General features: G+C 35.1%; 1 protein-coding gene across 1 annotated transcript in view; it reads left to right on the top strand.

Moving 5' to 3' along the window:
- Window positions 1-15,288, top strand: part of Dhc1 (dynein axonemal heavy chain 1) — a 61,076-nt gene that overhangs the window by 28,924 nt on the left and 16,864 nt on the right. Inside the window, exons 22-35 of the mRNA XM_088188396.1 lie at window positions 6,049-6,330; window positions 6,460-6,719; window positions 6,780-6,999; window positions 7,269-7,468; window positions 8,083-8,558; window positions 8,622-8,833; window positions 9,634-9,858; window positions 9,928-10,100; window positions 10,788-10,943; window positions 11,011-11,221; window positions 11,894-12,088; window positions 12,149-12,445; window positions 13,613-13,731; window positions 13,792-14,153. Coding sequence (XP_088044522.1) covers window positions 6,049-6,330; window positions 6,460-6,719; window positions 6,780-6,999; window positions 7,269-7,468; window positions 8,083-8,558; window positions 8,622-8,833; window positions 9,634-9,858; window positions 9,928-10,100; window positions 10,788-10,943; window positions 11,011-11,221; window positions 11,894-12,088; window positions 12,149-12,445; window positions 13,613-13,731; window positions 13,792-14,153 — 3,388 coding nt within the window. The remainder of the gene's footprint in view (window positions 1-6,048; window positions 6,331-6,459; window positions 6,720-6,779; window positions 7,000-7,268; window positions 7,469-8,082; window positions 8,559-8,621; window positions 8,834-9,633; window positions 9,859-9,927; window positions 10,101-10,787; window positions 10,944-11,010; window positions 11,222-11,893; window positions 12,089-12,148; window positions 12,446-13,612; window positions 13,732-13,791; window positions 14,154-15,288) is intronic.

Below are 15,288 nucleotides of genomic sequence, written 5' to 3' on the forward strand. Positions count from 1 at the left end.
CCTTTAAGAGGCCTTGGATTTTCGGACAAATATACTAAAAGTGGTTTTAGCTTAAAATCACCCGCGGCATTTGCACCAAGTAGCAAAGTTAATCGTTCTTTAGACACCTTATAACCAGGCGCAGATCTTTCGGTTTTTGAAATGTACGTGCAATCAGGCATTCGCTTCCAATAAAGCCTGTTTCGTCTACGTTAAACACTTGTTCAGGTTTATGACCACCTCTTTCAATAATTCCCTTTAAAATGTTGGGATATTCCTTAGATGCGGCCTCATCGGCGCTAGCTGCTTCACCTTTCATTTTAAAATTATGCAAATTAAATCTATTTTTAAATTTTTTAAGAAATCGACATCGAAAAAAAGTTTTTTGCCTTATAGCGAATTATTTTAGGCCGTAAATCGAAAACGTGCCTTAATTGAAGAGGGCCGTTATAGCGAAAGGCTGTATAAAGAGCGGCCGTATAGCGAGGTATGGGTGTATTCAATAGCTAATGCATCATATACCGTATCGCACCGCCCGTATGGTAAGTCGCATCTACCATACGGGCGGTGCGTGCGGTGCGTGCGGTGCGTGCGGTGCGTGCGGTGCGTGCGATGCGTTTGAGCATGCGGGGTATGCGGGACATGCGGACGCCGCAATGGCCGCCCATTTTGTAATATCTTATAAAATTATAAATTTGCTTTAATCCTTGAAAAACTATGGTTTGTAGTTTATATTATTATCTGTCTAAATCTTGAAAAAAATAGTAGGGCGATATGTGAGCAGTTATGTATGATCATGAATTTTCATGAGAATAGAATCGTTAGTTAATGTACATACAGGATGATTTAATTCGAGTTTCTTATGTTGTCTGCACTGTAAATCAAACAGCTGGCAAATGTTAGTTTGTAATAAAACATTTACGAAATGGATCGCTTAATCATTGTAATTGTTCAATTATTATAGAGAAATAATAATTCTGTACATACATATTATGCTCGACTTCATCGTATTACTAAGGCTTAGTAATACGATGCTTTGCTTAGTTACTAAGCAGTTAAACTGCTTAGTAATTAAGCAAACAATTCGCAAAATAGTGGAACAATTTAAAGAGACTAGAAGCATTGGAGATAGAGTAAGGCCTGTGCAAGTGTGCAGCATCGTGGCGCCTGTTCAGCTGAGGATATTAGTGAAAGTATGGCCGAAGAACCGGAATTGTAGAATCGTCAGCTTTTCTAATGGCGCATTTTACATCTGGACATGCATCTACGTCCGTATAAAATTTAGATAGCACAAGAACTAAAACCCATAAAATTTATGTAAATTCAATGTTAAAGCAGCAGAAAGTTGACGCTGATTTTTCTAAGAAAATATTTTTCCTTGATGAGGCAAATGCATGTTAATAAACAAAATTGCTGCAAATGTTTGTGATTTGCAAGAGACCACTAAATGTCCAAAAAGTGACTATTTGGAACGCATTGTGTTCAGGCGGCGTCACTGGGCCCTACTTTTTTGAAAACGACGAAGGCCAGACTGCAACGGTCAATGGTGAGCGCTATAGACGGATGATAACGCATGATTATTTTTGGCAAGGAATCGAAGATATTGATGTGGTAGCAACAAGACTTGCTACACATCAGGTGCAACGTTTGAAAAATTCCCAAGTAGCATTATTTTACGTTTTCGTGACGTCACTGTCCGCCAAGATTATCCATTGTATTTTTTTGTGGGGATGTGGGCTAGAATCGTGGCTACGCCGATAAACCCAAAATCAACATCCGCCAATTTATAGTCAATATACCACCCGAGATGTATGAAAAAGTCATCAGGGCATAGATCACATCGATATGGATTTTGTCATTGCAGATGAAATCCGTATTGTTGCTCCATTAGCCCCTACCAACAGTGGCTGTGGATATATTTGTGAAGAATTATATAAAAAAAATACAGGTGACGAAGAAACGGTGACCGGTTAAAAGTTTTTAATACACGATTTATCATATCGGATAACTTTTTTACATTTATATGAATCAGACAACGATAATTTTTTTTTTGAAAAAAAGGAGCTTAAGCTGACAGCCCTTCAATATAAAGTCAAGAATGAATTGGGTCCTGTGGAATTATGTGATTTGACCTTCTCAAATCGTGTTTAACATTTTAATAAAATTAATGAGGTTAGATTGTCTCCATTGCGATTGGGAGCTAAATGTGATTCGTCATAGATGAAATGAAAGTACTTGATATCGACGTAGCCATCAATAGCTTTTTAATCGCGAAACATTACTGTCCTTCCGGGATCATTGATGAGAGAATTTTTACATTATCTAAGCTAATCTCGGTGGCATGATATCATAAGGTTCCGCACAGCTCGGAACTCTGCCAAGGCGAACGGGCTTCTTGATGCTTACCAAAATTTTCAAAGGACACGTAACTTTTAGAGTATTGCAATAACATCCATTGAAAACCATTCTGAGCATACCCTACCACCCGCGCTTTCTATATAATCACAATAATATTACGTGACAAAATTTTATTTGGGCGGTTAATCTATGCTTGCACAAAGGCGGCCAAGCTCCTAGTCAATCCCAAATATAAGCTAATTAAATTTATAATTATAGGATCAATTCAATTTTGTCTCGATTCTATGAAAATTCATGGTCGTATTATGACCATTTTATAGGACACAAGGAGGGGGTTAGGCGTTATACGGTGCAGCCTTCGTAATTTTCCTTCGCGCTTTGCACAGCATGCACTGCGCATCTGTGCTTTGCGCAACTGAGGTTCCGAGCGATTCTATTTTAAGAGCTGACCGGTTGTAAAGGACGAAGCAATGACATAATATGCAATTTCCAATTTTCGAAACATCGTTTTTGCTCGTATGTAAATATCTTTCAGTACGCCTCTCATCCGATACATTGTAATCACATGAGCAAAGTTTGTGAAAATCATTTTTGCGATACAGAATTACTCTTTGTTTTACTGCATCCTTTAATGTTTAAGGTATTTAATATTAGCACTATGATTTTATAACTATTAATTTTCAAGAGGTATTGATTTTAAAAATAAATCTAATAACCTATTGACTGTTCAATATACATTGAAAATGATTCGTTATAAGTAAAATAATAATTAAAATGAAATATTTATGTAGTGCCTTTGTTTGAATTATTACGTAACGTATGACGCAATTGCACACAAAGCATGCAAATATTGATTTTATGGTGCCTGGGCATCCGGTTCTGGGAATTTAAGTCACCTTGTAAACAATTGCGCAGGTCCTGATAGGAGATGCGCCCTGCACCGTGTAAATCAATAACAGGCGACACTAATACCATACAACTAATACGTGCGTACGTATAATATATATTTAAATACATACAGTACATTTATATCAATTATTAACTTAAGACAATGTTTCCCAAACATTTTTGATACTTAGAGCTATGAGAAGATTTTAGTGTCGTCGTGTTGTTAAATTCCATATTGTGTCATTTTTTCATTCATTTATCATTCACCATCAGAATATTACTACGATATAGGTGGAAACATTCTAGTTTGAAAAACTTTCACTAAAGATCTCGAAATCTCTTTTGAGAGCAAGTGGAGGTTTTTCGACGACCTCTGCGAAAATTCTCATAAGATGCTCAACTTTGTTTTGTGAAATGCGTTTCATATTGACGGTCAGCAGTTATTTGTATCAGTGTTCCTCACCTTTTCGGTATCGCGGACCACCCACTCCGTAATAAAAATGTATTATTAAAACCACTCTTTCTCAAAAAATTTACAAAAAAAATAATAATTATACCGTTCTCATCCCAAAAAACTGTGGCCATGATCTTGTTGGACGACAAACACACCTTAGTTTCTTCGGCTACGATTCGTTAGAGCTGTCCACTGTTTCGACTGTTCCTTTGTTTCTGGTGTGTTGTGGTGTATCAATGGTTAGAAAATGACGTGAAAATTCCTTATTGCAGTTTAACATGACCAAACACTCCTTTAAAAACTGGCAGAGAGCCTCTGTATTCCCAAATATTTATGCAAAATACTGAGTATTCATTTGGTTAAAATACCCACGGTCTCAGTTATCCTGCGCTTGATCACTCGTCGATCGTCGATTATTATTTCATAGATTTTATCGATCATTTCTGCGTGGTAACATCATAAGCATAATGTCGAAAAAGAATTATTAAGAAGAAACAGTGCTTGCGACGCATGTGTTTACGTGATCTCGGATATCTAGGGCACAATGTCATATAAAGGATTCTTCGAAAGCAACTGACACATTTTCAATTGGGTTAAGGTTGGGCCAATTTCCGGCCAAGGTAGAATTGGTATTGCTGTAAATGTATGTCATCGATCCTGTGCGGGTTGAGGTTTTGAGGTGCCCTATTTAAAACTCCCGGTTACAGTTCACAGCTTCCAGGTTAATTAAAAACTCTATCAAGACCAGATATAATATTATACTTTTACTATTTCTGCAAGCTTATCGCGATTGAACATTTTTGATAATATAGCTCTCGCAACAATGGAAACTCCTATATATGTAACTTTGCGTCTTAATGGAGCAAAAAAAAAAGAAACGCAATAAAACTATTTTAATAATAATATGTCGTAAAGCCACTGGAAAAATACAAATTTGATTCGAAAAAGCATAGTCTGTAAGGTCTAGACTAATAACCAAGACGCCACGGGTTCGAGTCTCGGCAGTAGACTCGAATTTTTATTTATTTAAAGTGCGCTGCTTTTAATTATTGATGCTGTGGTAGTTGAGGACGTCACTGGGAGACGCTCTGCTATTGTCAATTCTCTGGGGACCTAGACTTCGTGGCGCAGCGCAAAAGCGAATTTGAGAATGATATGGGGGTCTTTAATGGCGCCCTGTGGCACTGACTATCTAGGGCTCAAATCGCTTAAGGGCGGAGCCCCGGTGGTGAGCCTGCTTATTTAGACGTTCGACTCATCTGGATAGTGCATTTTTATAAAAAAAAAACTACCTGGGAACAGTTCCTATTTTATTGTTTCTATTATTGATATGGGATACTGGAAATATTTGAAATTGAATTTTGCCTGTTTTGATGATTCATATGTATATCTTGCATAAAGCTGCTGTATTGTACCATTATTGCTGGTGAGTGTTTCATAGAATGCTGGATGCAGAAAAGTGAAACCGATTTGACAGATGACGCCAGACAAAATTCTTAAATTAGGCAAGCAATCTTTTTAATAAATATTGAGTTCAGATTAACCATTATTTCTATATTTAAAAGATTCCATACATCTTAAATGTGTGTAATTCTATCCCTGTTAATAATTAGAATTGATTTGAAAAAACTTTTGTTGAGTTAAAATTGTTAATTATAGCCCATGAGTACAATTATAGTGTTTAGTTGTGACAAATGATGGACCAAAATTTTTCTGAATATTTTTAGGTTTATGTATTCTTAAGCTCACGCAAAATATTATTGTTTCCTCAATTGAGAGACTGGAGTATTTTCCGTAGTATTTGAATAGGGTGGAACTCTGGATTCTGGGCGTTGACGGGAAGAGTGAAGCGGCTGCTTATCGATTCGAGTTCGTACGAACTCACGTGCATCTGAGATGTAAGTTCTTGATATACTGTCGAAAGTGAGTAAGAAATGGGAGTTGTAATATTTCGTGCTCGCCTACTTCTCGGTTCAGCGGTAAATTAAAAATATTTAGGGGTGTTATTGTATTTTCTTATTTTCTTACTATACTATTGTTCACTATTAAATATTTCAAGTGGGAGATGCGGCAATGTATTGTCCTTTATTAAAATATACAATAACACGTATATTTCTAAAGGCATTTCCAATTTTTTGTCTATATATTTGCTAAATCCCTTAAGATTTATTACTGACGGTCATAAGATGCACAATCGCATCGTAAAAATTGACGGATTGCTTTATGGCGCTTTTAACGCGTTTAAAAAAAGTTTTATTATTAATGAAATATTTTATACCTACCTTGTTTTGCTTGGATACTAATATATATTATTAAAAATAATAATTCACTCCATTGTGGCATTTCATGATAGATTTTAACTACTCTAGGAAGCATTTAACATCATGGGAAGATACTCGCTGGCATCAGAACGAGAAGACAACGAGCAAGTGGATAGTTTGAGAGAGACCTGGCAAAAACTTCAAGCTAGAGCGTTAGCCTCCCACGTTTCTCTTTTGAATTTGCAACCTCAGCTTGAAAACGAGTTAGCAGATAGTCTTCGGCGCTTTAGAGAAGATAGTACGAGGTATTGCCACGAATATAGACACGCAGGACCTATGCAACCTGGTCTGACGCCTAGAGAAGCTTCAGATAAATTGATACTTTTCCAAGTATGTAAATTTATATTTTTATTCACTGGTCATATTTTTACAAAGTAAAATACATTAAAAACTAGAAATATAAATTCAGCAACTGCATATAGAGATAGAGTACAATATTAATTTTTCATTACAACTTAGAATCGATTCGACGGCATGTGGAGAAAGCTTCAAACTTACCAAAATGGCGAAGAGTTATTTGGTTTGCCGCACACCGAGTATCCAGAATTGGCTCAAATTCGTAAAGAATTAAACTTACTTCAAAAGCTATACAAATTGTACAATGACGTTATTGATAGAGTCAGTAGTTATTATGATATACCATGGGGAGAGGTCAACATAGAAGAGATCAACAACGAACTGATGGAGTTCCAAAACAGATGCAGAAAGCTCCCTAAAGGGTTTGTTAATTAGAGCAAGAAAACATTTCAACAATTATTTTTATTAATGTATTTTTATAGATTGAAAGAATGGCCAGCTTTTCACGCTTTGAAGAAAACCATCGACGACTTCAACGACATGTGCCCCCTGCTTGAGTTGATGGCCAATAAAGCTATGAAAGCGAGACATTGGCAAAGGATTATGGAAGTCACCAGCTACAATTTTGAGCTGGAGAGCGAAGGATTCTGCTTGAAAAATATTTTAGAAGCACCGTTGCTTTCGTTTAAAGAAGATATTGAGGTTTTCCATTGAAATTTATTTTAAGCTTTATTATATAATATATTCTTATGGCTTTTGTATATTATTTTTTCATTTGAAACCACATCTGAGTTTCTGCGATAAACCATACTTTCTATCTTAAATATTGATTTTTCTATATTTTTTATAATATCTAGAGTAAAAAATACATGCACTGTCACTAGCCTATTTTTACATATTTACTTTTTTTAAGTTTAATTTAATTTTTTAGTTCTGTGAAATGCTTAAATGTTATTTTTCGACCCCAATAGGACATTTGCATATCAGCTATGAAAGAGAAGGATATAGAAGCAAAACTAAGACAAGTCACAAATGAATGGTCTGTGCATGAATTGACGTTTATGACGTTTAATAATAGAGGAGAGCTTTTGCTTCGTGGTGATACTACTGCTGAAACTATTGGACAATTGGAAGATAGTTTAATGATCCTCAGTTCTTTGCTCTCAAACAGGTGCGTTTATATTTTTTTACTTTTTTGGATTTTGACGCAAAAGAGGTCTGACTTTGCAACCAAAATAAATGCTGAAAAAGTATGTTGGTGGAGTTGAAATGAAATGAAATATCCACCGGAGTGTTGAGTTTAATTATTGTCAGCTATAATCTGTCTCGTGCTGTGACACAGAGGCGTATTTCGCCGAGTCTCTGGAACGCCTGCCTCTATCATATAACCAAATATCACATTTTTATATTGTTGGTTCGAGACAACTCTGGCGAAACGCAGATGAGGATGTTGGCGAGACAATTGCATCTTTTCTTGGACACACCCATGAAATGGGTTAACTCCTTAAAAATGAAACGGCCCAATATGCCACTCTAGTGATCATTAACTAGGAGGTAGAAGAATAATAGTCTTTTGCGCATGAGGAACGACTTGTCCATCGCGCATCCTTTCCACACAAAGAGTGGTTCTCCACTACTTTTGGGTGATTAACGTCTCGGGACGAATGTGCTAATAGGTGCTCCGTAAAAAATTTCAAACTATTAATGAGACATGATAGTTTCTCTCGAATTGTAAAGGTTGTTTAAACCCACACAAATTACTACATAATATTTTTTTTATTGTAGATACAATGCTCCGTTTCGAAAACAAATTCAGCAATGGGTGTTTGATTTATCCAACACAAATGAAATACTGGAACGATGGCTGCTGGTGCAGAATATGTGGGTGTATTTGGAAGCTGTGTTTGTTGGAGGCGATATCGCTAAGCAGCTGCCGAAAGAAGCCAAGAGATTCTCTAAAATCGATAAATCGTGGCAGAAGATCATGCAGAGAGCTCATGAAACACCAGGCGTTGTATCTTGCTGTGTTGGAGACGATCTTCTGAAGCAGCTACTTCCACATCTTCAAGAACAACTCGAACTCTGTCAAAAATCATTGAGCGGATATCTGGAGAAGAAGCGAATGATGTTTCCCAGATTCTTCTTTGTGTCTGATCCTGCGCTGCTGGAGATTCTCGGACAAGCTTCAGATTCGCACACAATCCAAAATCATCTTTTGTCTATATTCGACAATACGCGATTCGTGAAATTTCATGATATCGGTCAGTCCAGAAGCAACTACACTTAAATATAATGGATCTTATATGTTTTTTGTGTTATTTTAGAATATAACAAGATGTTGGCCGTGGTATCGTCTGAAGGTGAAGAGATTCCATTAGAGCGCGCTGTGCGTGCTGAAGGTTCTGTGGAATCTTGGTTAGGCGCTTTGCTGACAGCATCTCAGCAATCTCTGCACGCCATCATTAGAACTGCGCACAACGTAGTTTCAGACCCCGGGTTTTGCTTCTTGAGCTTTTTGGATAAAATGCCGGCACAGGTATATACATTTGAAATTAAAAAGAAAATGTGGCGGCATAAATATAACAATATAAAGAACCGCTGTTTAAAATTAGTTACATGTTATTGTATAATGCAAATGATTGGCGAACGAGGCGCCACCGGTCGTCTTCTTACGTCAGTGTTATCAGAGTGCCGCCTAGTTTTTGGTCATAGCAAATAAATCACCCGTTCCTCACGAAACAAAAAACGCTATTTCGATACTTTAGATTAATAAATAAGTGTAATAAATCTATGTTTCTTAACTATCTTATATGTTTTTTATATGCTAGATATTGTTATACATTTTATAATCAAATTTAAGTGTTATTTTTTCTTTAGAATACGTCATGAAATGACATTTTATGATGATAAAATCTATTATCGGATGACTACGTACATAGATTTTCAACATTAAATTGCAGCATTTTACAATTCTCAATAAAATATATTTGAGAGATCTTCAGCAGAAAGAGACAAATCTAAATTTAAAATAATTTCTATAATAACATTAATAGCTTGAGATTACATATGTATATATTGACGATGTTCTGAAAGGTGTAATAGTAAAAATTTAATCATTTTGTGTGAAAACCTAAGCAAATACAATTTTTTAGAATGTAGCAAAAGCCTTTTTAAAATCAGTCTATATCGATATTTTTTATTACAAAATTGGATACATAGAACATATTCTTTACTATTGATCTCAATACATAAAAACTATAGTGCTTAGTACATTTTTAGAATACTGAAATAAATATTTATAATTCAATCATGTTTTAGACTGTCTTGTGATTTCAGATCGGTTTGCTTGGCATTCAAATGATATGGACTCGCGATGCTGAATTGGCGCTAACTCAAGCCAGACAAGACAAAAAGATTATGGCAGAGACAAACAATCGCTTCCTAGAACTGCTGAACACCTTGATTGATCAGACTACAAGGGACCTTCTGAAAGTGGAGAGGATAAAATTCGAAACCCTGATCACGATTCATGTGCACCAACGCGATATATTCGACACTTTGGTATTAATTTGGTAGCTTCTATTGTAAAATATATGTTTGTGTTTTTATTTTATTTTTTTCTAATGCCAGTGTCGCTTGAACGTTCGCTCCGTAAACGATTTTGAATGGTTAAAACAATGCAGATTTTATTTCAAAGAAGACTCTGATAGAACACTGATCACCGTAACAGACGTAGTTTTTACGTATCAAAACGAATACTTGGGGTGCACTGAGAGACTTGTGATTACGCCTTTGACAGATAGGTATGTTTTACTCAATTTATATTTACCTTTTTAAGATGATCGATTTTTGTTTGTGACAGTAAAACAGGTCGTTTATTCATATACCGTATAATCATGATTATCCAGGTTAATGCTGGAGAAGGACGCGGATAATTTAAAAACATAAAAAATCCGAAACATCAATTTTTAACGAGTTAAAAATATGTTTAATATATTTACAATAAAGATTATCATTTTGTTTATATCTTAAAAAAAATCTGTGATTCTTGTTTGCTTTTTAAAACTTTTCAATAATTTCCGAATATCAGAACAATTTTTTTCTAAGAGCTATTATATCGTTATACTAGAATCCCCTTTGGTCGATATAGTCCAACATCAGTCAGTATTGTTTTGTGATTAACGTAATTATTAGTATCTTCTTCACTTGTATTTTTACTATCACTCTTTTTCTCTTTTCTTGATCACTCCTAACTTAAATTACAGCTGCAACTGTTTCGCGTATTATAGTGAAAAAATCTAGACATATTTTTAACTTCAGGGAATTACTAAGCTTGCTGAGAGATAAGAGCATGCTGACCGCATGCTCTTATCTCTCACTTACTCTCGTCACTTAACACGCGAGCGATCGAGAGGAAAAGTATCTCACCGCCCACGCCTGATATATACATATGTATGTATATATAACAAATTACTATTGTTTTTATGTAGATGTTATATAACATTGGCTCAAGCTTTAGCCATGAGTATGGGAGGAGCACCGTGTGGTCCAGCTGGTACTGGTAAAACTGAAACAGTGAAAGATATGGGCAAAACCTTGGCTAAGTACGTAGTAGTATTTAATTGCTCCGATCAAATGGATTATAGGTAAAACATACAGTAAGGTTTTAAAAAATACTTTAATAAATTGCTCACCATCCAATTGCTTTTACAGAGGCTTAGGACGCATATATAAAGGTCTGGCGCAATCTGGCACATGGGGATGCTTTGACGAGTTCAATAGAATAGAGCTTCCAGTGTTGTCAGTCGCTGCTCAACAAGTAGCTGTTGTCTTGCAAGCGAAGAAAGACAAACGGAAAAGTTTCAGATTCACTGACGGCGATGAAGTCGATATGTGTCCAGAGTTTGGTATTTTTATAACAATGGTGAGTAGCTTTTCTATATCAAAAAAGTTGAATCCCGTATGTTCATAATGGCTTGATTTTGTACATTAGTATCCTGTTTTCTAATGTCATCTATGATCTTCTTACCATCGTTCAGCGCATTTTCCGTGCTGTTTCCTTTTAGTAAAAATATGTTTTCTTCTGTCCAAATATACTCTTAGGTATTTGACCTCTTCCTTGTGTTGTAACATTTGACTATTTAGTCTTTTTGTTCAATGTGAACAATCTAATTTATTATTAATTCACAAGTTAATGATATAAACTTTGATTTTTTTTCATCACAATAATAATACATTTATGACTTTAAATTTAATATTATATTTACTAAAAGACGTATATACATAATTTTTTCCAACCGTTATTTTTGACTCGTTAAAAAATATTTCTCATTTTTTGTCTGTGCTTTCTCGTGATGTTTTTCCATTTTATTTTACGTTTTTAAATTCTCTCACTATTAAAGACAGCGCCAGCTTTAAAACTTTAGACTTTAATAGGGAAGTAATGTACCTTGAAAATAATTATGTTGAATAACTCTTTTTCAAAGGAAGGCTTCATGTGTTATTATAATCTGACTTAAATATTATATAAACACATATAAAATAATATTATTGTAAATAAAATATATTAGAGTTAGATAATTTAATGTTAAATCAGAATCCAGGCTATGCTGGCCGTAAAGAGCTACCAGAAAATCTGAAAATTCAATTTAGAACGGTCGCTATGATGGTGCCAGATAGGCAAATTATTATCAGAGTAAAATTGGCCAGTTGCGGATTTTTGGAAAATATCACTTTGGCGAGAAAATTTTACACTCTCTACAAATTATGCGAAGAGCAACTGACGAAACAGGTAAAAAAAATATTATTATTGGTAATGAAAATATCGTGATTATTTTAAATATTTTAACAGGTGCATTACGATTTTGGTCTTCGTAATATTTTATCAGTACTTCGTACTCTAGGAGCCGCTAAGCGTGTAAACTCTAAAGACAATGAAAGCACAATTGTAATGAGAGTTTTGAGGGATATGAATCTGTCGAAACTGATCGATGAAGATGAGCCGTTGTTTATATCGTTAGTTGCTGATCTCTTCCCAAACCAAGCTCTGGAAAAGACATCTTATCCGGAGCTCGAAGAAGCGATACAAACACAGGTTGAGAAGCAAGGACTCATCTGTCATCCACCTTGGGTTTTGAAATTAATACAGGTAAAAAATAATTATAAATTTATACTATTTATAAAGTTAATACTTTTGTTTGTCTTACTAAAAACTAGCAAATAAAACACTTTATCGATATACATAAATAGATTTAAAAAAAATTGTCGAGCCTCAGATGCTCAGATGCTCAGATTATTCCTGAATTATTTGAGCGGTCATAGACGATTGTAAAAAACTATTTCACTCCTTAAGGAATTCCTCTCATCTTGGGTCCTTTACTATTCACGATTTTTATTAATGAAATAAATACAGCAATTAAAAATTACAGATTTATTTTGTATGCCGCTGATTTAAAATTGCTTAGATTCATTTGATCTAATGAAGATTCTTTCTCTCTAAAGTGTGATTTAAATTCTGCTGCCATCTATATTTTAGTATCGGAAAGTGCTATATTGTGTCATTTTCTTCATATAATTCGCCATTAGATTATTCCTACGATCTTGTTGGAAACGTTCTTACTATAATACATTGCACTAAAGCTCTAGAAATCACTTTTGAGAGCAAGCGGAGATTCTCTCTATGCGTAAACGACGTCTTAAAAGCTCGGCTTTGTTATGAATGGGTTTCACATCGACCATCCATCTTTCGTGTACTCTACGGCATCTTAGTTCGCAGCATTGTTGAATCAGAAGTTGTATTAAAATAATCAAATACTCTCTTTTAATCAAAAAAAATAAGAAAAGATTATTGAGATACATTTATATGGGATATTTAGTTATTATGCGTTGGGATACTATTCGCTGAGTTGTGCGTCGGTAAGATTTTTTAACTACAGAAGGGTACTGTTTACAGTCAAAATACATATTCTCGATAAATGCAAGTTTTGGGTTCCGGAACATCTTCGAGAGTCACGATCGCGTCCTCTTCCGCCACCCGCTAGAGCCAGGCCGTCCGCAATCATCTAGCTCCTTAATAGCTGACATTAAATGAGGAGTTGATGCGATTTGAATCATTTCATTTTAATATTTGCCATTTTGTTTCATTCTTACGGTGTATTTTTTTATGAAAAGTTTGTGAATTTTTTTGACCATGGGTTAGATGTTAGATTATTTAAATAAATATAGATGATATCTATACTAATTGTGTGTGTCTTAATCTGTTTTACTTTGCATATATAGTTATAAAATAAATACATTGATTTGTATATTTTTGTAGTTATACGAAACTCAAAGAGTCAGACACGGTATCATGACTTTAGGACCCACTGGAGCGGGAAAAACGACATGTATTCACACATTAATGATGGCGCTAACACACATAGGGCATTCACATAGGTATGTATGTCGTTTTTTTATTATTAAAATGGTATTTGTTATTAAAATTAAACTTTAAAGAGAAATGAGGATGAATCCGAAAGCTATAACTGCCGCACAGATGTTCGGAAGACTAGACGTCGCCACCAACGATTGGACTGATGGTATATTTTCAGCATTGTGGAGAAAAACTTTAAAGTTAAAACCAGGAGATAATGTCTGGTTAGTGCTAGACGGACCAGTCGATAGCATATGGATAGAAAACTTGAATTCAGTCTTAGACGACAACAAAACGTTAACGCTAGCCAACGGCGACAGATTGACAATGTCGCCAGCTTGCAAGATCATCTTCGAGCCCCACAATATCGATAATGCATCTCCAGCTACTGTTTCTAGAAACGGAATGGTCTATATGAGTTCTTCTGGATTGGACTGGTGTCCAGGTATTTGAGATGAGTTAGCTGAATTTGCATCTAAATTTTATATGCTTATACGAAATCATAAAGAAATAAATTTGCCAATTCAATGTTTAGGTGGGTTGCCTTCCAGACTTGAGACCCATCATCGCGAGATTTGACTTCGCAGATGCCTTCTCTAAGATAGGTGAAGGCAACAGCGGAGTTGCCTACTCATAGATCAGAGTTGGGCAAACTTTTTTGGGAGCGAAAAAAAAATAAAAATAACTCACCTTCACCTTCTAGGACCTAGAAGATGAATATGATATATTAATCTTACCGTCCGCAAAAAAAAATTTGGCCCTCCGCTTGTAGATACTTCAGCAGCTAGCTTTCAAGACGATTTTTAAGGAACTCGCGAACTAACATACGATCTTCCTAGGCAATTGCCTTTTGTTTTCTTCCAGTTTTTGACTTTGATTTGTAAGAGCCACATTCGTTGAACCATTTCAAAGCATTTTGGATAGCGTGTCGTAAACAATTAATGTGTTTACTAATTTCCGATAAATTCAGTCAATAATATGTAAAACGCGAATGCAATAAAATTATATTAGTTCTTTTATCTTCACTTTATTCGCATTTTTTTAGCATTTTTTAAATGCTTATACAATATTCAAAATAAAGTATTTGGCAAAAAATTATAACGACAAATAAAAGCCAAAATTATACAACTGAACATAGCGGTCATTTTAGCGATACTTAGCAATTAGACCTGCAATATATTTTTAAAACTCATTTGAGCAATTTAAATCGAGAAATTCCTTTGTATAGTTTTAAGAATTACGATTAAAACTACTTGCTAAAATATTTTGGTTAGACTATGCAGTTGTAATGCTTACACTACACTCTCTGAAACTTCCGAGTAGCGGAAACACTGCCACAAATTTCATATGCCGTCCAGACGGCGGCCGTGAATGACGTCCGCACGGCGGCTTCTGTCACGTACAGCTGGCATATTTGCGCGCCATCAACAAATGTGAATCGCAATTTTTAAATTGTCATATTAATAAAATCACGCTACTAATAATTATAAAAGTTTGTGTGGCCACTCACCAATACAATATCAGTGAAAACTTTTCGGTCGTAAATATTCAATTTACGCAAAATCTGTGTCGGCTTTTGC

This window comes from Plectrocnemia conspersa, unplaced genomic scaffold (genome assembly GCF_051122295.1).
Source record: "Plectrocnemia conspersa isolate PC_06_02 unplaced genomic scaffold, ASM5112229v1 ptg000006l, whole genome shotgun sequence".
Taxonomy (NCBI): domain Eukaryota; kingdom Metazoa; phylum Arthropoda; class Insecta; order Trichoptera; family Polycentropodidae; genus Plectrocnemia; species Plectrocnemia conspersa.